Below are 22558 nucleotides of genomic sequence, written 5' to 3'. Positions count from 1 at the left end.
TGGAGAGGCTGTACTGCGAGAGGAGACATCCTCTTGAGCAGGAAACTGGGAGAGGGTGCAAACGTGTCATGCCTTGTGTACCACAGCATCTCACCTTAAACATCTTTGGTACCCAGCACTCCATGGCTGGTGACAAGGGAGAGGGCACCTGGGGAGGACAAAGATCACTTTTTCTCCCAGGAGGAAGGCAGAGTTTCCTGCCACCCGGTTCCAGGATGACTTACTCATTGCTGGGAAATGCTGAGAGCAGCAACGGTTCTCCAGATTTTGCACAGCAAATCCTATTTTGTCCCCAGGCATGTGTCAGAGCTGGTTTCCAGAAGGAAGCCCACGCAAGCCAGGACAGCAGCTGGGCAGTCACTGGGTCCAAATGAGGTGACAAAATCATCAGCTGCTCACGTCCCACCTTAAGCAACTTTGCTTCAGGAAATTAGCTTGGAGATCAACATACCAGCCTGTTAGTGATTCATACATTCATATATATATTCATAATATTGATACCTTAACCTGAGTGCATGAAAGTCATCTGTGAAACTCAGGGAGCCCGTCTATTATCTGCAGCACAAGCCTCTCCTGCTACATGGAGATGAGGTCTGAACAAACTAACCTACAGGTCTAGAATACATTATAAGTTATAAGTATGCCATTATAAATATCTCGAGGGTGGTTGTCAAGAGGATGGGACCAGACTCTTTTCAGTGGTGCCCAATGACAGGATGAGAGGTGACAGGCACAGACTGATAACAGGCAGTTCCATCTAAACATGAGGAGAAGCTTCTTTGAGGGTGGCAGAACAGTGGAACAGGCTGCCCAGAGAGGTGGTGGAGTCTCCTTCTCTGGAGACGTTAAAGACCCGCCTGGACACATTCCTGTGTGATCTGTTCTAGATGACCCTGCTTTAGCAGGTGGGTTGGACTAGATGATCTCCAGAGGACCCTTCCAACCCCAACCACTCTGTGATTCAGTGATATCCTACTTCTATCATCCCCAATGTAAGTAATTTACTTTTCGTAGTTCATACAGAGCACAAGGTGACCATTTCACAGCAAGGACCATTCCTCTGCAATAACAATCTGCATTAATAACAAACAGGAATAAAGGCAAAGATTTTTCAGTCAGCAAAAGAGACTTCGAGGAGATCTGCCAGACCACAGCAGTGCTCATCTCCCAAGCATCCCCCACTGCATGTTCCTTTTGCTCCTGTTGTGGCTCATTTCAAAAGAGCAGAAAACAAGGGCTAGAAACATAGAAGAACCAGATACCCTGAATAAGCAGGAGACTATTCCACAAAACTGATATCTAAGGAATATTGTTTGTTAAGAAATCCCCTGATGCCATTTGGCTGGGAATTTTGGACAGTTGGAGCAAGAAGGCAACTGCAGTTTGCTCAGGATGAAGCAAACCGAGAGGAGGCAAGCACAGATGGAGGACAGCACAGGAACAAGTGAAACACCAGTGTGGGAATGCATAGCAGAAAAGGCAAGGCTGGAAAAAAAAAAAAGGCTCAAGGGGAAAAAATTCAAACAGAGGAAAGTCAGGAGGCTGGCAGGGGAGAAGGCTTGAAGCACAGGTAGCTGAGGAAATGAACTGGAAAGCAGGGCTGGGAAGCAAAATAAGGAAGGGCAAGCCATTTTAAAGGGCAGAGCTGAAGCAGAGGGGCAGAGCAGGGTGCCAGCCACCCTGTCCCCACCAGCACTGCACAGCCCAAGTCTGCAGCAGTGGTCCCCACTGCAGCAGATCTGCCAGCCTCTGTACTCCTGCATCAACTCTGCTGCCATCAGACTTATAACTACAGGCACCCCCACACCCTGCTTCTCTGCCGTATGCCAGCAAACCCTGTGCTGGAGCATCACCTCCTTTCTGCACAGGCTCTTGGGGACACGTCACCTCCTGCTGGGTGCCCCCAGCTGCCCTCCCCTGCCTGCAGGGAGCCAGCCCAGCCCCGCGTTGCTCAGGACACGAACGTGACTGCTGGCAGCAAGGCAGTTGAAGAACTAACCTCATGTCACAAGACATTTTTGCTTGTTCCACTGTTCTCAAAAGAGGGATGATGCCACAGCAGTCAATCAGCACTTCGCTGCTATTAATGTACACATTCATTTGCTCTAATAGAAAATAAACAGGAAAGAGTCAAAAGCTGGTGTGTTCCTCAGCTACGTGACTGATCCTCCCTGAGCAGAAGCATCCCTTTCCCAACCAAGTCTCTATTTCCAGCCCTAATCATTCATCCCCCTCTTGACTTCCAGTTGAACAAGATCCTTTTTACAGTGCTGCTTTGCTCTGCTAAACCTTTGACTTTCAATTGTTAACACTCAAAATAAAACCAAATACATATGTATTTAATACATCTATTCCCAAAGCATGCTCTATGGCTCAGGCAGAAGTGTTTAATGCAGGAGTCAGTGGGTACAGGCATGTCAATGCAGCGTGCTGTGGCCACCAGTGCTGTCCAGCTCCTCTCTCCATAACCTTTGGCTGTGGCTGGGGTAAGGCAGACGATGCAAGAAGGAAGAGATGCTCCTTGGCAAGGATGTGGAACCATAACCTGATCAAAACAAACTGTTTAACATGTGATAGCTGATCCACATGGTTGCTTCCCGCAGCAGCATCCCCTGCTCTCTGCCAGACAATCATTATATGCTTTTGTTAAATTTCTATATATGCTCTTTTCTGTAAATTTAAAGAGGACCATCCCTTCCAGTAAATTACAGCTTTCGTTTGGCTTTCAGGCCAGTCTACAGTTCGTGTTTTCATATAGTCTGACTCGCTCCCTTTTGGCACTGACTGTGGAGAAGGTTAAGCAGTTCAGTGGTTGAGTCGCTGGTACAAAAACCAAAACAAAACAAAACCACAACAACAACAAAAACCAAACACAACACCAAAAAACAAATGACACAAAAAGCTACAGAATTCTGATCCAGAACACGCTCCAAAACAACACACTATAGAGAAACAGCCCAGCTGCAGCCAAGTATAGGTGCTATTGCATTACACATCCCAATGTTTATTTACAGAGCAGCCCAAGCAGCACTGCCATCCAGCCAGATTTCCTTAAACATGTACTTTTCATACTCAGAAGTTGTCCTTGGATCAGAGGTTTTTTTCTTTGTGGAAGGGGAGTGTGAATGCAGGACGTGCTGACGACAGGTTTCTCCAGCACAGCTACTGAGAGGCAAAACGTCGGCGAGCACAGGAAGGCTTGTCCACAGCTGCTGTGGACTCCAAGATGCTCAAGACACAGTGGCTTTCCTGCACCATGGCTCAGTTGTCACCATGGAAGAAAAAACTCCTTTCCAGGGGCACTGTGACTTTGTGCAGCTGCCCTGTGGGCCATGGTCCACATGCAACAGTGCTGAGCTGGGTTAGCACCCTCTGAAATCTATGGGGACATTTCTGAGGTTTGGACTGGACCAGTCCAAGGATTGTGAGCGCTAGCAAGGGGAGGAAAGCAGTGGCAAAAATGCCCCCAAAAGGGCAATTTCCCTTAAGGGCAGGGGAAGTAGATATTGATACCTGGAGCTGCATACTGAAGACTTTGCTTTTTATAGTTTCACAAAAGCCTGAATTTCTCTGTCCTCTACACCCACATTATTAGGCACAAAGCACCTTTTTCCTAGAAAAAGAGATGGTTTAATTCTCACTTCAACATGGCTGCAGAAATCACAGCATAAGGCAGGTGATAACCTTTCACTTTATAAAAATGCCTCTGTATCCTCTGAAAACTGAAACAGAGTGGCTGTTAATAACACTTTTTCCAGAACCCCAATGACACCCATTTGCCTAAGAGCTCAAAAGTTCCCTAGACTACAGCTCCAAGGCAACAGGTTCCTAGTCACAAGGGTTACAGCATTATCACCAGCAGATCAACAAAGCACTAGGAGAGGACTGAGGCCATGGTATAAGTTGTGATGGCAAGGAGAGGTGACGATAATTCACCCACTGTGCCCAAGGATGTCTGTGAGGTACCCACACTCACACCAGTTCCAGATGCAATGTTCTGAACACACACATGATGGAGCAGCTCGCCTGATCAGATAAGCCGTGATACAGGCATGAGGCACAAAGCCATGAAGTTTAATTACAAGGAGAGCTACTTTTAAGACATGTAACAAAGGGTTAGTGTCATGGGGTGCTGTTTTTTGTGTGCATGTGGTTTGTTTGATGGGGTTTTTTGGGGGGTGGGTTGTTGTTTTGTTCCCCTGCCACAGCTGCTGCAGAAAACCCTCTGCACCTCATGTGTCAGGGCTTTTAGGCACTAAAAATTAGTGAAGGTTCACAGTGGCAGATGTTTCTCCTCTAAGCATGCCATTTACCTGAATAAACAACTGCCTATACTTGCCTGGCCACATCCCTGCAATTAGTATTTGTAAGGGAAGTTGTGATCTTTAGGGACAATTAATTTCAGTTTCTGGACCCCTGGAAAGTGCTGTTCACTTGTGCTTATTCACTCACAGGGTGGGATGAGAGACCCTAAGGAACTTCAGCATCACTTCTGGCTGTCCCTATATGAAGAAACCCCTGGAGATAAATCACTGTTGCCCTTCAAAAAAGAAAAAAAAAAAAAAAGATGGGAACAGGAATTAAATCCATGTGTATGAAAGCACTAAATTAAAGTTTTCCCCAGAAATACACAGCCCAACTGAAGAACAAAGCGCTGCAGAGGAATATGTCACAGACCTGCCTCTCGCCCAGCTGTAAGCTTACTGCAGGTGTCAGGGCACAAGGGATGGCAGCAAGCCACTCGGTGAGCTCCCACCTTGCCAGCGTGCATCAGTTCAGGCCTTCGCTGCAAAGGAAAAAAACACCTCCCTGCTCTGCTCCAGAACTCCAGGAAAAACCTTTTCCATGGGAAACTTGCAGTTTCTTCATTTGGTGGCCACTTGTGCTATGTGGCAAGCAAGTTTTGGAAAGATCACAGCCAGGCACCTTGGTGGTGGTGGTGGTGAGGAGAGGGCCTGGGGCGAGCATCCCAAAATGCTGCATGCCCCAGGGCGTAGTTCTGGAGTCACTGCACGAAAATCTATGTGCAGCTGTGCAAGGAGCTGGTGCTATTTTTAAATGTATGCTGTTTATACCTGAACTAGCCAGCTTTATACCTGACCTCACCATTCAGGCAGGGGTCCCTAGGAAGCAATGTGGCAAGAGAGCAACAGTGCCGGTCTCGGAACCAGGCAGAGCCAGTGATCATTCAACAGGCACAAAACTTCCCTAGCAAAAAGCTTTTATTTCCACTAGATGGTGCCCAGGCTTCGCTTATGAATGTTTCTTAATGTCCTGACCACACTCTTGTCCATGCCTGGGGACGGAGGTGGCTGGGCAACGCACAGGTGTCCCCATGCAACTGCAAACCCACCAGTCCCAGCCCTGCCAGCAGTGAGATCCCAAAACCACCCCCATCATGTGCCAGGCAATGGCATACGCTGAACCCAAGCTCCCTGGAGCATCACCATGGTCCAAAAGGCTTGCGGTGTGACATGCTGTGGCAATGCTGGGGCAAATTGCCGAGCCCAGACTGTGGACAGCCTTGCAGCTCCTTTCACTGTGAGCCAGGTGGGCTGGCATAGGAGGTCCCTGAGCCTTTGGGTGGTGCTCATGGATGCTGCCCCATGCTCAGGAAGCTACTTGAACCTCCATGTCCCCACAGCACCAGCACCAGGCTGCCTGGCATGGATCACCTGGGGGCACTGAGGCCTGATGCCCTGATGTGGGTTGCAGAGGACACGTAATTTTTAGCCCTTTCTACTGGAGTGCACAAGCTCTAGTAAGGCAGAACACTAACAGCTGGTGCTACTGATAGCACCAGTGAGCTGCACAGTGTTATCCTTGCTTTGGTGGTCCCAGCATCAATCACCCATGCACAGTCCCTAAGAAACCAGTGCTTGGCCTGAAATGGGACCTGCCCCTTCCCCACATGTGACTATAGAGAGAGCAGATGCACTGCAGGTACATCACTGCCATCCTCGCTGCTCCCACCCTTTTCCCTGCATGGGCACAGTGCCAGTGAGGTGTCCCCTCCTGCATGTGCCTAAGTTGTCACCTCTCCCTACAGGGCTTGACACTGCTCCCACTGCACCGTTTGCTCCCGCACACTGCCGAGCACTCCCATTTTAGCAGCTTCTCAGGCAGAAAAAAGCAACCTGCAATTGTATAAACAGTGATTAAGCTTGGGCACCATCAGCAGCACGGCTCCAGCATGTCGAAACCCAGCCTGGCTCACGTGCTGGGGCCAGCAGTGGGAATGGCGGCAGCACAGCCAGGGATCAGGGTGCTGCTGGAAGGGTGGCTGGGTGCCCGATCAGTGTGCTGGGGGGTGCAGTGGGGATTTCCCTACTCCCAAGAGAGGACATGCTCTGTGGGGTTCCCCAGCAGGACAAACTGCCTGGAAACGCTGGTGGCCCTGGGAAGGAGCCAGTGGGGTTTGATACCCCAAGGGAGGGATGTGCAGGGGTAAGGGGTGTGCTGGGGGCAGGAACCCTCCCTGTACACAGGACCAGCCCCCTTGCAGCATGCTGCTCACAGCAAAGCAGCTACCTGAACCCTGCTGCAAACAACAAAGTCAACACAGCCTTAAGTACAGAAATGCCTTTATTTCTCTGTTAGGCTGGAAGTGAAACTGCGAGGACAGAGGCTTTTTCCTCACCCTTTATTTACTCGCTTCACATCAGTGCATGACCACCGCTACCCAATGCCGCATAGCGTGACTGTTGTTCCATGGCTGCTGAGCATGCCTTATCTACAGCGAACCTATGCACTGCTGGACCAGCGTCAGATGCAGCCACCCCTCAAAATTAACAGCAGGATTGCATGAAATGGTGATTTTTGGCTCCTGGGTTGCGAGCCACCATGAGACCCCCAGCAATCTGCGGGGTGCCCAGGCACAAGTAGCACCTGCAGCAGGGATGCTGGTGGGGGACAACATGTGGGACCCACCGGCTCCTCTGCTGGAGCAGACATCAGCAACTCCTCAGAGGGTTCCCCGGCTCCAGCGGCTGTGGTGGTAACCCGGGGCCCCCAACCCCGAGGGCCGACGTCCCACCTGTCGACTGTCACTGCCCTGCTCCCCCTCAGAGGACTGGCTGCTGTCGGCACTCCCAAGGCCGGTGTAGGGGCCGTGGGGGCCACCGCCTGCCCCACCAAGGGTGTAAAAGGCCCGTTCCCGGACATGGAGCTCGTCGGCGCGTCTCACCTGGTCTACCTGTCTGCTGCGGCCCAATGCTGTAAACGCCCCTAGTGCTGCAGCCCCCGGCCTCCGGCCATGGTGCCCAGGAAGGCGACTGCCCCCAGCCCCTGCTGCCATCACACTGACCTCGCCACCTCGGCCCCGCTCCTGCCCCTCCCCTGCTGCTTTCACTCCATCCTTACCACCTCGGCCCCGCTCCTGCCCCTCGCCCGCTGCTTTCACTCCATCCTTACCACCTCGGCCCCGCTCCTGCCCCTCGCCCGCTGCTTTCACTCCAGCCTCACCACCTCGGCCCCACTCCTGCCCCTCGCCCCCTGCTTTCACCCCAGCCTCACCACCTCGGTGCTGCTCCTGCCCCTCGCCTGCTTCTTTCACCCCAGCCTCACCACCTCGGCCCTGCTCCTGCCCTTCGCCTGCTTCTTTCACTCCAGCCTCACCACCTCGGCCCTGCTCCTGCCCCTCACCCACTGCTTTCACCCCAGCCTCACGACCTCGGCCCCGCTCCTGCCCCTTGCCCGCTGCTTTCACCCCAGCCTCACCACCTCGGCCCCGCTCCTGCCCCTTGCCCGCTGCTTTCACCCCAGCCTCACCACCTCGGCCCCGCTCCTGCCCCTTGCCTGCTGCTTTCATCCCAGTCTCATCACCTCGGTCCCGCTCCCGGCCCTCGCCTGCTGCTTTCACCCCAGCTTCATCACCTCGGCCCTGCTCCTGCCCCTCGCCTGCTGCTTTCATCCCAGTCTCATCACCTCGGTCCTGCTCCCGGCCCTCGCCCACCACTACGCTGCCCCTGGCTTGCCCTACCTGCAGAGGGGGGCTGCTCCCCACTTCGGCGGTGTGCAGCTTCCCCCCGGCATCGCTGCCATGGCTGCCAGCCCTCGCCTGGGTCTTGCTCGATGTCTGGCTGCCAGCTTTCCGGTGTGGGGACAGTGCTTTGTCCAGCCTGGGGGGCTTTTTCAGCCCCACTCCCCCTGGCCGGACCTTTGCCCCTGCACCAGGCTGGCTCTCCTCGCGGGGCCGGGGGGTGGCCAGCCCTGCTTCCCCACTCCCCCCTCTCCCTGCCACGGCGCTCGCGCCTCTCTCGTAGCCACTGGTTGTCCCCAGGGCGGTGGTGCAGTCTCCCTCGCTTGTCCCAGGGGAGGCCACAGTGGTCCCCAGGCGGATGCTGGCCCTCTTAGCTGGGTCAGCAGCAGCATCCTTGTCACCCTCCTGGCGGGGGGTGGTGACAGCCGGGCGGCCCAGCCTCCCCCTGGACCTCTGCCCCTCACCTCTCACCTCCTTGTCATCATCCCCACGGCCACCAGCCCCTGTGGGGACAGTAACATGACCACCAGAAACCCTCCAGGGGCTGGGAGCCACTGGTCCTTCCCCATCACCGGTAGTGGTGGCACCATCCTCATCATCTCCTGTGGGACGGCTGTCTGCAGGGCTGCTGGTCACTCTGTCCCCATGGCTTGGGGTGGCTGTTGTGGCTGGTCTTTCAGGCTGCCTGCGAGCAGGGGTATTGTCATCATCATCACCATCACGTGGAGTGGCAACATCCAGCCTGGGTGTGGGGCTGCTGGTCCCCATGGTGAGGATGCTGTCATCCTCACTACCAACAGTGGTACTGGCCAGGGAGGTTTCTCGTTCCCCCACACGGATGTTGGCCTTTCCAACGAAGATGTTGACCTCGTCATCTGCATTTGGAGAGATTTGGGTGATGCTGGTGCTGCCCACCTTTCCCTGGGTGATGGTGACGCTGCCAGACTCAGGGATGTAAGCATATTCATCCACACCTTTGGCGTGAACTTGAAAATCCTCCGTCTTCTCAGTGACAGAGGAAAGAGCAGCACCTCCTGTCCCTGTACCCTGCACAGCATCCTCCTGCCCTCGGCCAGGGATGGTGGCCTCACCACTGCCCTCATCCCCAGCCCCTCCAGTGGTGAGGGCCTTCTCCCTCCCAGCTGTCATAGACCCCTCTATGGGGACCCAAATCGGGGCACCGTCATCGCCATCCCCGCTCCTGATACCCGACCTGTTCCCCACCACTGCCCCGCCAGGGTGTCCGCCATGGGGGAGAATGGAAACACCACCATCAACTTCAACCACCAAATCCAGGTCACCGCTGCCCTCTGAGCTGGCTGGGGTGGGACCCACGATGCCAACACCACTGCGTGCCCATGTGCTGGTGCCTGGGCGAGGACCACGGGCATCTCCGCCAATGCTCGTGATGGTGTGGTTTTCAGTCTTGAAGCCAGTCTCATTCTCCATCACCTCAGTGCCACCATCACTACCTTGCTCCGGGGCTGCCCCATCCTCTGTCGGCCCCCGCCTGGCATCATCCTCACCCAGCTGGCGTATGGGGCCAGTGCTCTGGCTGTTGGCCTCTTCCTTCTGCGTGGCACACACAAGGGAGAGGTCAGGGCCACCCCAATGCCCACCAGATGTGTGGGGTCCTGCCCAACCACCTCCTCACCTCTATCTGTGTCTGGTTCCTCCGCGTCAAAAAGGAGTAGACATATTTGAAAATATAGAAGCCATGGTTGGCATTGCAGCCTTTCAGCAGTATCTGTGAGGGGGAGAAAAAAAAAACTGAAACCCACATTTTTTTTAATTAAAAGTGGTGGGACGAGCTACCCCTGCTGTGCTCAGCGCCACAGCAGGGTCCTGCCAGCACCCACTGGCACCCATGGCACCAGAGTCCCCAGGGTGTTTTCTGTCTTTGCTTGCTTTCAGGAACTGTGAGGTTGTTTGTTTTGTTTTGTTTTTCTGCGAGGCAGCCTATGGCTTGAATAAATGACCTGGTTGATGGTCCTATTGGATATGAGTGATGGGACCTATAGCAGCTGAAGCACTGGAAGGACAGCAGCTGGCTTGCAACGGGGAGAAACAGGCATTTTTTTCCACGCTACTCATCTGAATTTTGCTCCTGATGCACTTGATGCCAATACACCTTGAAAAAACCTTGTAGCAGCTGGGCCTGGGACTTTTACAACCTCACCTGTGGGTACATGAAGTATTTGTGCTGTGAAGCTGAGAAGGGGCTTGGAGGAGGAAGCCCTCACCTCGCCTGAGCACATCACACCTTTCCCCTCCCCTGCCATTCATAAGGGGCTGCTCAGACATTTCTCTCCCATGTCCCCACCAAACACTGGACCCCAGAGGCGAGGAGACCACTGGTGTCTTTTCCTGCAGCTCTGCCCTCCGAAAGTGGTGCTTCTTCCCCATGTGCCAGTGCAGGACACCCCCAAAACGTACCCGGTGCTGTCCCATGCAGTTCCCACCAGCTCTCCCAGGCAGCGGTGGTGGCGGCACCTGTGGGCAGCAAAACACAAGCGAGAACTGAAGCATCAAACACTGCCTCAGTGTTCAGGCAGCTGCCAATGCCTGCTGCCAGCCACCCATCATCCAGGGAAGGGTGGGAAAACTGTGTCAGTGAGCTAATAAATTGCCAGGTACTACCTGGGGTGCCATCTTAAAGCTTGCAATACTAGGAAAGGTCAGAAACCCATTTTCAGGGTGTGAAAAATATGGCAAATTTTGCTGCAGCATGCTTTTGTTTGTATGTTACTTTCAATAGGGTATCATCAGTTTGCAAATACCTTTTTCCCAGATTCTGCTGCAGAGTGGTTTTATTGCAGAGCAGTTTCAATACATTACACCACTGCTCGTGCACACTCCAACTTACAGATTTAACTGTGCTGGGAGCCTGGAGCTGGTTAACTGGGAGAAATTCCCAGCATTTGCAGTGATGCCTGTGCTCTCATAGCCAGGTTTCTTCACTCGCTTGCAAGCTCCTGGCTTCCCCTCATTATCCTCACATCTTCTGGGATCTATTAGCCAATACATCCCTTGGGGATGGGGGATGCAGGGGTGTGAGCATCCCATGAACTCCAACAAGTCATTTGGGGTCATTTCCCTGCCTGCCACTCTGGTGTCAGCAAAATCAACCCCTGAAACACCCCAAACCCACCTGAAACAGGCAGAAAGGCATCCCAGATTATTTAATATTCCCAGGTGATTCCATTGTTTGTGAACAATGTCATGGGCTGGGTTACAGTCCTGGTTATGTGAGAGTATTAACTATCACTTTTCTGCACCCCTATCTGAAAAGCAAATCTGCGCTGATTTATTGCCTCCCCAGCCCTGTACTGCCCTGTGACAGGCTCAGTTGTGCAAGCTTACCTGGGTGGCTAAAGGACACACAGCAGGACCCAGCCCTCAGAAAAGATGTGTTTTCCCTCCCTGTTAGTCAGAAAAGCAAGCCTTTGCTGAGAGCATATTTTCACCCTAGCTGTGTATTTAACATGTTGGGCAACAGTTATGCAGGACAAAAGAGACTGCTATTAAATTTATCTTAGTTTACCCTTTATTTTAGTTATATCTGTCTGAATTTCACATTGGGAGAGCTGGAACATGACTGCAAATGCCCCTCCAACACCTACTCACATGGGTAAGACGAGTATCTTCCCCTTCACATGGCTCCACTCAGGCTGTTCCCAGGCCAAAAGCTCTGAGTAGATCCCAAATCCCCAGAAATCAAGGGGAAGAGTCACAGCAACCCGAACCAGTCCTTGTGCAATGCCCAGACTGCTAAATTTTAGGGATGTGCTCCAGGAAGTCAGTGTTAGTATGTTTTTCCTGATGGGTTCTCCTCTGTGCCTCAAAAAAAAAACCCTAAAAAAACCCCACAACAAATCCCAGGAGCTATATACAACTCATTTTCCTGCTACTGAAAGCGTAGGGCACACCAGGTAGTGAACTTTTGGCAGCACACTGGGGAGAGCCATACTCACGGGTGTCGAGATGGCCATGCTGAGCAGGCACAGGCACAGGACGGCTGTTTGCATCTTGGGCAGCTCCTGGGGGGCACAAAACAGAGCATCATCACCAGAGCTTGTCTTCCCAGGATTTGCCATCGCCCACACTCCTGGTCAAGCAGCAACCAAAAAGCTCCTACCATCCCAAAGCCTCCATGGTGGCAGGGTTATCCAGTCAACCTGGCTTTCTCGGGGCTTTGCAGCACCCCTCAGCATCGCTCTGCCTCTCTGCACCCCTTGCAGCGAAGGTGATGCTCTTGCCTGGTGCACATGGTGGTGAGGTAAGGGCTTGTACACAGTCACAGCAGCACGGAGCCTGGCACTCCCAACACTGGGCATTAAAGCTGCTAAACTCACTCCTTAAAAGCGGCTTGCGTGGATGTTTGCAATAAATACCCACCAAACCCACTATTGGCTGAACCACACATTTGTAAGCCTGAAGTAAGAAACTTGCATGGTGTTCTCAACAGCTCTGTCAATTAATAATTCTTGTCTGAAATTACTGGGAAAGCGAGAAGTTTCTGAGAATTTTCTCTTTCCTTGTTTTGCCTGGTACACAAGCTTTACCCTCGCTAGCACTGATAAAGCAGTCCTGCTAACATTGTGCGGACCAATAGGCTGTTGGTTTCTTAGGCTAGACACAGGAAGAAATTTTACACTGAGGGTGGTAAAACACTGGCCCAGGTTGCCCAGAGAGGTGGTGGATGCCCCATCCCTGGAAACATCCCAGGCCAGGCTGGATGGGTTTCTGAACAACCTGATCAGGTTGAAGATGTCTCTGCTCATTGCAGGGAGTTGGACTAGATGAGCTTTAAAGGTTCCTTCCAACTCAAACTAGTCTACGATTCTATAATTCTATTATTCTATAGTTGTTTCACCTGTTGGCCCTGGTTGGGGCTGGCAAGTTGAGTTTAGAGAGTATTTTCAGCCATGCAAGCATTGCTACAGAAAACATGGGAGGGGAATTCATGCAGGAGACTCAGCAGTACAAAGTAAGGTCAGATCAAGAAAGCATGACAGAGAGATGCGCATGGCCAAGGCTTGGGCCATCTTCTTGTCCCCACAACGGCTTGCCCAGAGAAAAAGTGGGAGATGCTCTGCTCAGGAAGCGCTGGGGAGAGACAGGACAGGCAACTGAGGTAAGAAGATTACCTTTCGCTGTTGGAGGCAGATCCCAGTGGCAGACCGTGGAGGCTGTGCCCATTTGCTGAAATTTAAAGTTGGCCCCCAGGCACGCAGAGCCAATCAGCTCCTGCCCAGCGACATTTGTCAGGGCTGACAGCACCCGCAGATAACCAGGGGGAGTAATTTCCAGCTAAAAATGTGTTTGTGGTGGAAGACAGCTATCAAATGTTCCACCTGGCTGAATAAACAGAAAGCATGGTTTATAAATATCTGTTCTGAAGGCGAAATTACTCGATGATTAGCGTAGATCTTAGCACGGTGCACGTCCAGCGTGGTTACTGATAATGGGGGTGGGGGGTGCTGCAGATTGCAGGGTGTTCACCGTGACCAACACAGGAAAGCTGGCAGGGCTGCAGGAAGGGAAGGGTGATGTACTGAGCCCAGTTGCCACAACTGGCAACACTGGCCAAGCCTCTAGCCGCTGACACAGTGTAGCCCCCAACACTTGCTTTTTGGGTTTCAACCTCAACTCCCCAGTCCTAAGCCTGGTGAAAATGCAAAATAGAAGAGCAGTAAAAATGAAAAAAAAAAAAGTCTATTTTTCCAGGCACTGCTGGCACAGGTCCCTTTGAATCCACTTCTGCTGTGGGAGGGTGTCACAAAGATGTACACAGCGTATGAGCTCTCCTCTAGGTTTGGTGGTATTGCTGGTCGCTTACGTGTACACCAAGGGGGGTTCCCCCCGCTGCGGCCATCCTGGCTCAACTACTGCCTTGTGGTGACAGTGACAGCAGCTCCCCTCCTACCCACCACCCTGCCACAACCCAAACCCTGGGAAAAGGCACAACCATTGCATTAACACCAGACATGCATAAGCCATCAGCATCCAGCTCTCAGCTGGGAGCGAACCTTGGAGCCAGGAAGAAACTCACCCTTTTCCCTGGCTGGGGAGCCACAGTCGGATGCTGCCCCATGTGTACCAGAGTGGCCACCATGCCTTGGCCCATAGAGACAGAGCTTTGGCTGGGTGCCCGGGACTAGGGGGGGCCTGACGCACGTGGGGCCAGGCTGGGCACCCCGTGGGAGCAGGATGCAACCCCTAGCAGCACCAGGGCACTTTGTCCTTGCCAGTTCCCTGACGTCTTTGGATTCTCGTGTCTCCCTCACCGGCTGTGAACAGGTGCAGGGCTGCACAGTGTCACCGGAGGGATCTGGCCCCAGGAGTGCCCACCCTGCAGGCAGCATCCCCCACCAGCTGCAGCCTGACTTGGGCATGTGGAGGAGGCTTTGTACAGCAGCCAGCAACTCGCTGCTGCAAGAATAGAAACCCATTTTGCAGTCGGACCTATCTCAGGAGCTGAACACAAGTTTCTTTTCCAGGAGCTCCAGGGCAGTAAGCTGTGAGAGCAACCAGCATGGTGCAAAAGAGCCACGGCTTTTCCTAAATGGGGGCACCTGCCTAAAGCCTGTTGGGATTCAGTCCTTCCCCATCCCTGGTGCTGATCTGCACCTGACCAAGGCCACACTCCCACAGGGAGGTGATACTCTGGGGACCACAAGCTGTTCATCCCTATCCCTGATGCAGGAGGTAAGTGAATGCCTTGCTGTCACCACAACAGGTCTACCTTGCCTTAGGGATGAGTGGGCAGGGAGAGACACAGACTATTTTGGCCTGCAGCACCAGTGTCCGAAACACACATCTGAGGTGACTGACCCACATGCGTGGCCCAGGGATGCAGAAACAAAGCTCTAATTACAGGGGTGTGCATCTACAGCTGATGATGAGAAAGAGAAATTAATGTCTTCACCTTTATTAATATTGCCTGGTGGGTGATCAGGCCACAGGAGGCATGCTACCAAGGAGTGGAAGACCTGGTGAAGTTATCATTCACCTACACTGGGCAAATTCACATTGACACTACTGGATTTGCATAAGATGTGAGAGTAATGCATAGAACCATAGAATCATTTTGCTTGGAAAAGACCTTCAAGACCATCAAGTCCAACTGTTAACCTAACTTAGGCACTAAACCATGTCCCTAAGAGCCTTATCTACACATCTTTTATACACCTCCAGGGATGGTGACTCCACCACTTCCCTGGGCAGCCTGTTCAGTTGCCTGACAACCCTTTCTGTGAAGAATTTTTTTCTAGTATCCAATCTAAGCCTCCCCTGGCACAACTTGAAGGCATTTCCTCTCATCCGATCACTTGCTATAATACTTGAAGAAGAGACCAACACCCTCCATGCTACAATCTCCTTTCAGGCAGTTGTAGAGAGCGATAAGATCTCCCTTCAGCTGCCTTTTGTCTAGTAGAATTCCACAGCAGTGACCCCAAAAATGCCCTTCCATTTTTCAGACGGGACTCTACAGAGGCTTTCCTCCTTAGCCTTTTTGTTCCTCCCTCCTTTTGTGTGCTGGAATAGAAAGATTAAACCCAGTCTGAGGAGCATAAGCACCTGCAGCCCCTCAGCCCACCGAGCACCACGCTTCACCTGTTGACCCCAGCAAATTCAGCAGCAAACCCTTCCTTACGAACAGAGCTCAGTTCAGTTGCTTTATTTCAATTTCGCTTTGCAAGTTACAAAAAAGCAGCCTGGGACAGAGCCAGTGCATGCTGCGAGCTGCCCGGTGTCCCCTCCAGCGAGCCTCGATGTGCACGTTCCTGAGTGGGATGGGGCAGGTGGTGGGCAGCACCAGGGCTGCCCCCCCGCCCGCTCACTGGTTGTAGTAGTAATCCTGGCCATACACGTCGTAGCCATGCCCCTTGTAGTAGCCGTACTCATCCTCATAGGCCCGGTAGCTGTCCCCACGGGCATACTCGTCCTGCTCCACATAGCTGCCATCGGTGGCACCCTCGTCCCCACGGCCATGGCCTCCAGCTGTCACCTCATACTCCCACTGCTCCCCAGCTGTGGTGGCATCTGTGGGTGCCTGGTCTCCCACAGTGGTGGACTGGGACAGTCCCTCTTCAACGGTGGTGCTGGCAACAGTGGTGGCTTCGGTTTCCTCCTCCTCCTCTTCCTCCTCCTCTTCCTCTTCTTCTTCCTCGTCTTCTTCCTCCTCCTCCTCAGCCACTGCAGTACCATTGTTGTGAGGTCCATCTGCCCCCTCGGTGGTGTTGGTGCTCGTGCCATTGATGCTGTTCTCATTCTCAGCTACTTCTTCCTCCTCCTCCTCCTCCTCCTCATTTTCATCACTGTCTTCATTTTCGGAGTCGCCCCCCTTGCCAACAGCACCGTTCCTGCCCCCATTCAGGGGCCCTTGGCAGCCCTTGCCCTGGTGGGAGGAAATAACGCAACATCAGGCACATATCAGGAGGTTGCAGATTTTGGGTGCTGTGCACCAAGGGGCAGCTGAGCACAGCTGAGCATCCCCCTGTGGCTCACATGGCAAGGCTGCCTTTGTGGGATGCCCCTTCCAACCGTCCAACCAGGTTACCACCCAGAGCTTGACATCTTGTCCAGCAAACCCCCAAACAGAAATGGGCTGCAGGGCATCCCACAGGTACAAGCAGGCATGCAGTGAACGCTCCCCCCTCCATGAGTGCTCCCCTCCAGCCCCTCAAACTACACCTGCTGGGGGGATGTGATGTCCCCTCCCAGCCCGCCTTGGCTGTCCCCAGGGGCTGCTCCGGCAGGGCGACCAGCTACCTCAGTGCCAGCATGGGACGGCTCCTGCAGGGACAGGGATAGGAAGGGGCAGGGGTCAGCAGTGGGAGCACAGCTTTACAAAGCATTTAAAGGTTTGCTTTTGATGTTTTCTCCTCATTTCCCATAAACAGAGAAAGTCACAGGGGCACTACATGCAGACCCACTACACACTGGGTATAGATAGCTGGCGACACAGTGTGGCAGCTCAAAGCCAAGTGCTAACCCAAACCCCACCAGAAATAAGCCATCAGCACCACTTGGCCCCAGAAACTATGCACCAATCTTTCATTGGTATGCATGACAGTCAGTGCTGCTAAAAAAGAAAATTAATTTAACCCAAATACAAGCAGAACCCGGAGCAATCAGTGGGGCAGCCCAGGAAGAGGAGCAGCACCTTGTCACCCGCTGTGGTGGGGACACACAGGGTCACTGCCACCTCTGCCTCGGGCAATCCCCACTGCTCACGTGCCCTGGCATTTTGGACCAACTCAGATGCTTAAAATACTGGTGCATGTGAAGCCAGTGAAAACACCAGGCTGTTTTCCTCCCCAAAATTGCACTATGCAGCTGGCCATGCTGATGGGAACAATTTCCCCCCTCATCCAGCAGCTACAAACAGCTACTGCGTTCCTGCACATCGCCTGGTGTCTTCCTTGGGAATGAAATTCCCCCCTTGGCTGTCTCATTCCACAAGTCACAGTCATCCCCAGTGACCACAGTAGTATTGGAGAGCAACAGGCAGCAAGGAGCAAATTGCAGGGAGGTACCTGGGCTGGCACGCTGTAACCCAGCCCCAGGTGGGCCTCTAAAAGGAGTTTTAAGACCAGGTGCCCAGTTTTACCCTCCTGTTGAAAAGGCCTCCCAAATTAGCATTAAGATTATTAAATAAAAAAAAGAAGATAAAAGATGTGAATAGGCCTGACAACACAGGTTTCCAAGCATGCAGGATCCCAGTCTCAAAACACCTGTGTGCCTGAGACCATTGGATTATTTTCGAGTGTTTGCAGGCCACTGAGGCACAAGAGACCTTTGTAATCCTCGGCACTAAATTTTGGACCTGGGTGACTCTGGCAAATGCAGCAGAGCCCAGACTCATATTGACCCAGCAGACAGGAACAGAGTGTAACTGGGCTGGGCTGGTACAAATGTGCATTTCCCAATATAGCATGAGTTTGTGTCACTCCACATGCACATGTGTGGAGCATAACTATATTTTCCACAGCAATTTTATCAGCTCTGCAGGGTCAAAACACCCGGAGAGGGGAAGGTAAGAGGAATCTTTTCAGGGCCTTTTGCCTTGGGACTAAGCCTCCCTGCTTCTGCATTTTGGCCTGTCCTGCTCCTTTCTGACCCATCGAAAATGGAAACCTGGAAAGTTTGTCTCAGGGTGGTTTGGTGTGTTCTCCACCCATCTCCTTTAACAACAGAGCAAAAAGGGGAAAAAAAAATACAAAAAATAATAAAATAAAACCCAGGGTAGAAAATCCAGTTGCGTCTGGAGCACAAGGCTGTGGGCGGTCAGCAGCCACAAGTGCTGATGAGCAGAGACTACAAAACCAAAGAGAGTTCCCGAATTCCCGTATTTGTTTTTTTTTCTGGTTTGCTGGGAGAAAGGCCACAGGAGTACTCACCCCTGCATCCTCCTCCTCCGAACCATCCCCCTCTTCCTCCGATGAGTCGCTGTTCTGAGGAGAGGGAAAACCAAGCTGTAGCCGGGCTGGTGGGTCACCATCAGTGTCACAAGTGTGACAGTCTCAGCCCAGCCCTGCAGGCCAGTGGCAGGTGGGTGCAGACCATGCCCCCTGTCCCATTTGGGCTGATATGTCCATGTTTGGCAGGTGGTGAAAGCATCAGTGACCCCACCGAAGCACCCACCTGGTACCGTCGCTGTGGGGGATGCATGTAGGCGTATCTGTACAGGTAATACCGGTGCCTGTTCTTGAACACCTATGGGAAAAAGGGACAAATCCCATCAGTTTGAGGGCCTGGGTACAGAAGTAATCGAAACGTCCCCCCTCAAAGCCAGTGCCATGTGGGGAGGGATGTGCACGGGGTGATACCCTACCGCATTTTCTTCCGAGTCATCCGACTTGGCTCGCCGCAGCCAGCTCTTGACCTGGGGGAAAGACAGGGTTGGTGCACACCCCTCAAAAGCCTGGTGAGGGGATGAGGGTCCCCCCAATCCACGCAGCAACTCACCGAGAAGGCGCATGCCATCCCCACCAGGCAGACAAAGACCAGGGCAGTCCTCATGGCTGCTTTTTCTAGGAATGGCAAAACACGTCGAGGGCTGGCTTTTCAGTTCAAAAGCGCTGTCACTACCCCAAACCGTACATGTGTTTGTGTCTGCACAGGCGAACAGGGAGAGGAGTGGCTGGCCTCCAGCCACCTCTCGATGGGGTCACCCAACCCATCTGGAGACCCAAGTCCTTCCTTTTTTTGACAGATCTGCCTCAATTTCCATTAATACATCTTGGTTTTGCAAAAAGCCACAAAATACCAGAAAAATAAGTTTCACCTGGTAGCAGACAAATTGCTTTCCCTGAGCAGGACAACTTGCTCCTGCTTCCCCATTGCCTGCAAGTAAATGGGGAAAAACCAAACCCTGCCCGAGATGCGACCATCCCGCTGTAGTCATTGCCCCACACCTCTGCGACCTGCTCAGGCTCTGCGCAGAGAACAGTGCCCCCAGGAATTACACCACATCAAGGAAAAATAAATAAGCAAGCAAATAAATGAATATAATCAGCTTCGGCAGACTGGCATTGAAAAAAACAGCAGTGACAAGGCAGCAATGCAAAGAGATCCCCCATAGGCATATCTGGGGGAGGCTTGGCTCTGCGCAGGTCCGAGCTGCACCTCCTAAGCACCAAAACCTGGCCTGCCCCCCTCCATCCCTGCCCCAGCAAGGAGTGCTCTTGACCCTTCTCGCAGTGCCCCAGCCTCCCTCCTCAGGGGGGATACTCCTGGCAGCCCCCAGCCTCAGCCAGGTCCATTGACCTTCCTTTTTCTTACCCTTCCCTCCAGCTAAATCCGCTGTCAGCTATGCTGAGGTTTGGGATGAGTTGTGATTATACTTATCCGTACTTGAAGTTTCTCCATCTTTCCTTAACTCAAGGAAAACAACTGGCCACAAGCGAGTTTCCCTGGCTGTGCAGCCAGGCTCTGGATGCACGTCCCTGCTGTCTGTAGCCTGAGTGTTTAACAAAGCCACAGACCCAGGAAAGGGCTAAAAGCAGCATCCAACCCCACCAGCAAGCCAAGCCCCCCCACACCCAAAACCCTGCAAAATGCAGACAGCAATGCACAACCTGTCTGGGAACAGCAGCAGCAAGCTTAACCGCTGTGGTGCTGATGGCTATCCGTGGAGTCAGCCGGCACAGATTTCCTCCTGCTGCTGCCTCACCGGGATATAAAGTCTATTTTTGCACCCCCCCCCCCAAACCAGTCACCGCCCTGTGACGCCAGCCTGCCGGCGTGCTCCAGAAAACCCCCAAATTTCAATGCCGGCAGATTTGGTGCACAAACATAACACTCCATGCCACTGCCAAACCCGGGGAGGTTTGCACCGCAGCGCTTAATTGAAGGTCTGGCCTCAGAGAAATGGTGGCAAGGCCAGAGGGTATAATAACACTCTACATTTAAATTAAAATAAATATTGGGAAATCTGTTCTCAGAGGGTGTCTACCTCCCTTTTTGGGAAATTCTGTCACTGTTTTTTCAAGAAGGCAAAGAAGACCAACCTCAAAGGCGCAGCTCCATGATCACTTGGGCAGAGCTGTTAGCCAAAAAAAGGATAAATCTGAACAAGACCCTCTCCAGGCTGCCTGCAGGGGTGAAATGGGCCTTGTGAAAGAAAAGTGGACTCCAATACAGGTGTAACCAAACCCCTTTGAGAGACATTTCTGCCATAGTGACACTACAAAATGCAGGGCTGCTTTGTTTCTCATGCCCCGCAAACCACATAGAGCCATGTAGGGGCCAGCTAGGCCCCTTGCTCCCCAAAACCAGTTATTACTCAGCTGAAACCTAATAGCTCTGTATACATCCCCAGTTAAGCAAAATAACTGCCTGGGGCAACAAAAATATGAACAATCTACCCTCACAGCCACCCAAAGCTCAGCGGGGACCTTGGTGGCAGGACATGACCACTGATGTGTGCAGGTGGCTGGGGGTCACCCCTCCTGCCCTGCGCCCCGTGGCAGGGGGTGGGGACATGGGGGTGCCATGGCTGCCCCCTTGTACCCACCTCCTCTGGGATCTCACAGCACCACAGAGTGGTTAGGGTTGGAAGGGTCCTCTGGAGATCATCTAGTCCAACCCACTTGCTAAAGCAGGGTCACCTAGAACAGATCACACAGGAATGTGTCCAGGTGGGTCTTGAATGTCTCCAGAGAAGGAGACTCCACAACCTCTCTGGGCAGCCTGTTCCACTGTTCTGTCACCCTCAAAGGAAAGAAGTTTTTCCTCATATCCAGATGGAACCTCCTGTGTTTCAGTCTGTGCCTGTTGCCCCTCATCCACATGCAGAGGAGCCCAGTTTGGGTCTGAATTTGGTTGGGAAGCAAAGGATTTCCACTGAACTGAATTCCCAGGTCAGGACCAGAAAGACAAAGCTGCTTTTTTGTTATTGTTGTTTTGTCTTCCTGCTCATCAACAGGTACAGTGTGGGAAGTTGCTAACTGATGACGAAACGTCATGCATGTCACGTGCATTTTGGGACCGAGATGTCCCTTGCAGCCCCCCCAGGGGTCTGGTGGCCCTGGTGGCAAGCTGGGCCACCTGCAAACCCCGGGGCTGCAGGGTGCAGCTGCGCCTACCCCATGGACTTCAAAGCTCACTGCGTCCCTGCGAGGAGAGGTGTAATTACAAGGGAGGCCTGGCTCTGGCCATGGCTTTCAGCCGGTGCTTCAGGCCAGAAAACCCACACACAAAGAAAAAAAAAATTCAATGATGCAGTTTTCTAATGCCAACGCAGCGGCTTCTGGTTAAGAGAGACACCAACACCACGAGGGACATGGGGCTGGAGTGGCTGGATGATTTGCCCTTGCGGGGCTCAGTGTGTGGCACACAGTGCAGAGATGGTCCTGTGCTGTCACAGGCTGTCCCGTTCAGGAGAGCGGCAAGTGTGTGCCAAGCTTTGAGCTTAAATTTAATCAGAACCAGGGAACAGAGGGTGCTCGTGGGAGGTGATTTTTAATGTAATTAAAGGGTTGCTGCTCCAGCCTTCTTAAAAAAAGAAAGCTGACTACAAAGATGCATATTTCACCCAAGATCCTTAAAAAGCAGCGGGATAATTAACGTGTGCCGAAGAACAACCATTATCTATGTTTAGCTCTCAGGCCAGGGAGCGGGCGCTGCCTGGGCAGGCCACTGACAGCAACAACCCTTGCAGCACTGCCGGCCAAATGCAGCCAAAACATTTCCATTTAAAATAATAATAAATAATTTTTAAAAAGCATCACGTCTCAGGGTTGGAGCATTGGCTCTTTTAGTGCTTTTGCAAGAACTCCAGCTCTCCAAGGCATCAGGGCTTGGAAGAGTCACTGCTTTGCCCGAGAGCAGCATTTGGTAGCTGTTAGTAAAAGTGACTGTGGGATTTGACAGCTTCCTGAAAATAATCTCGCCTTTGTAGACGAACAGCTGGAAACAAAACATCTCACCTTCCTCCAGGAGATGTCCCATCAGGTGACAACAGAAAAAAACCACATTTTTCAGGAGCACGATGAGAGGATGAGGCAGGCATGCAGCATGCAGCCCACACCTGCAAATGCAATGGTTTCCCTTCTGTGCTCCCAT

The 22558-nt window shown here is 52.6% G+C and overlaps 2 protein-coding genes across 3 annotated transcripts; both read right to left on the bottom strand.

Annotated features, from left to right (window-relative positions):
* Positions 1 to 6964: 6964 nt before the first annotated feature.
* Positions 6965 to 12033, bottom strand: MEPE (matrix extracellular phosphoglycoprotein). Its single transcript, XM_065837580.2, has 4 exons — positions 11956 to 12033; positions 10418 to 10474; positions 9636 to 9728; positions 6965 to 9553 (listed from the first exon to the last, which is right to left on the bottom strand). Exons 1-4 carry the CDS (start codon positions 12007 to 12009, stop codon positions 6965 to 6967), a joined length of 2793 nt encoding a protein of 930 aa, XP_065693652.2. The 5' UTR covers positions 12010 to 12033.
* A 3626-nt stretch (positions 12034 to 15659) lies between these two features.
* IBSP (integrin binding sialoprotein) lies at positions 15660 to 20134 on the bottom strand. Of its 2 annotated transcripts, XM_071808354.1 has the most exons (7): positions 20071 to 20134; positions 18959 to 19023; positions 18825 to 18875; positions 18635 to 18706; positions 18391 to 18444; positions 16682 to 16783; positions 15660 to 16385 (listed from the first exon to the last, which is right to left on the bottom strand). In XM_071808354.1, exons 2-7 carry the CDS (start codon positions 19010 to 19012, stop codon positions 15825 to 15827), a joined length of 894 nt encoding a protein of 297 aa, XP_071664455.1. In that variant the 5' UTR covers positions 19013 to 19023; positions 20071 to 20134; the 3' UTR covers positions 15660 to 15824. The 2 variants fall into 2 exon arrangements, with proteins under 2 accessions (XP_071664455.1, XP_065693980.2); XM_065837908.2 differs by lacking the exon at positions 20071 to 20134 and having other exon boundaries at positions 18959 to 19098.
* Between the last annotated feature and the right edge of the window lie 2424 nt (positions 20135 to 22558).

This window comes from Patagioenas fasciata, chromosome 4 (genome assembly GCF_037038585.1).
Source record: "Patagioenas fasciata isolate bPatFas1 chromosome 4, bPatFas1.hap1, whole genome shotgun sequence".
Lineage (NCBI taxonomy): Eukaryota > Metazoa > Chordata > Aves > Columbiformes > Columbidae > Patagioenas > Patagioenas fasciata.
Note: the sequence above shows the minus strand (reverse complement) of the source record. Positions and strands in the feature narration are given on the sequence as shown.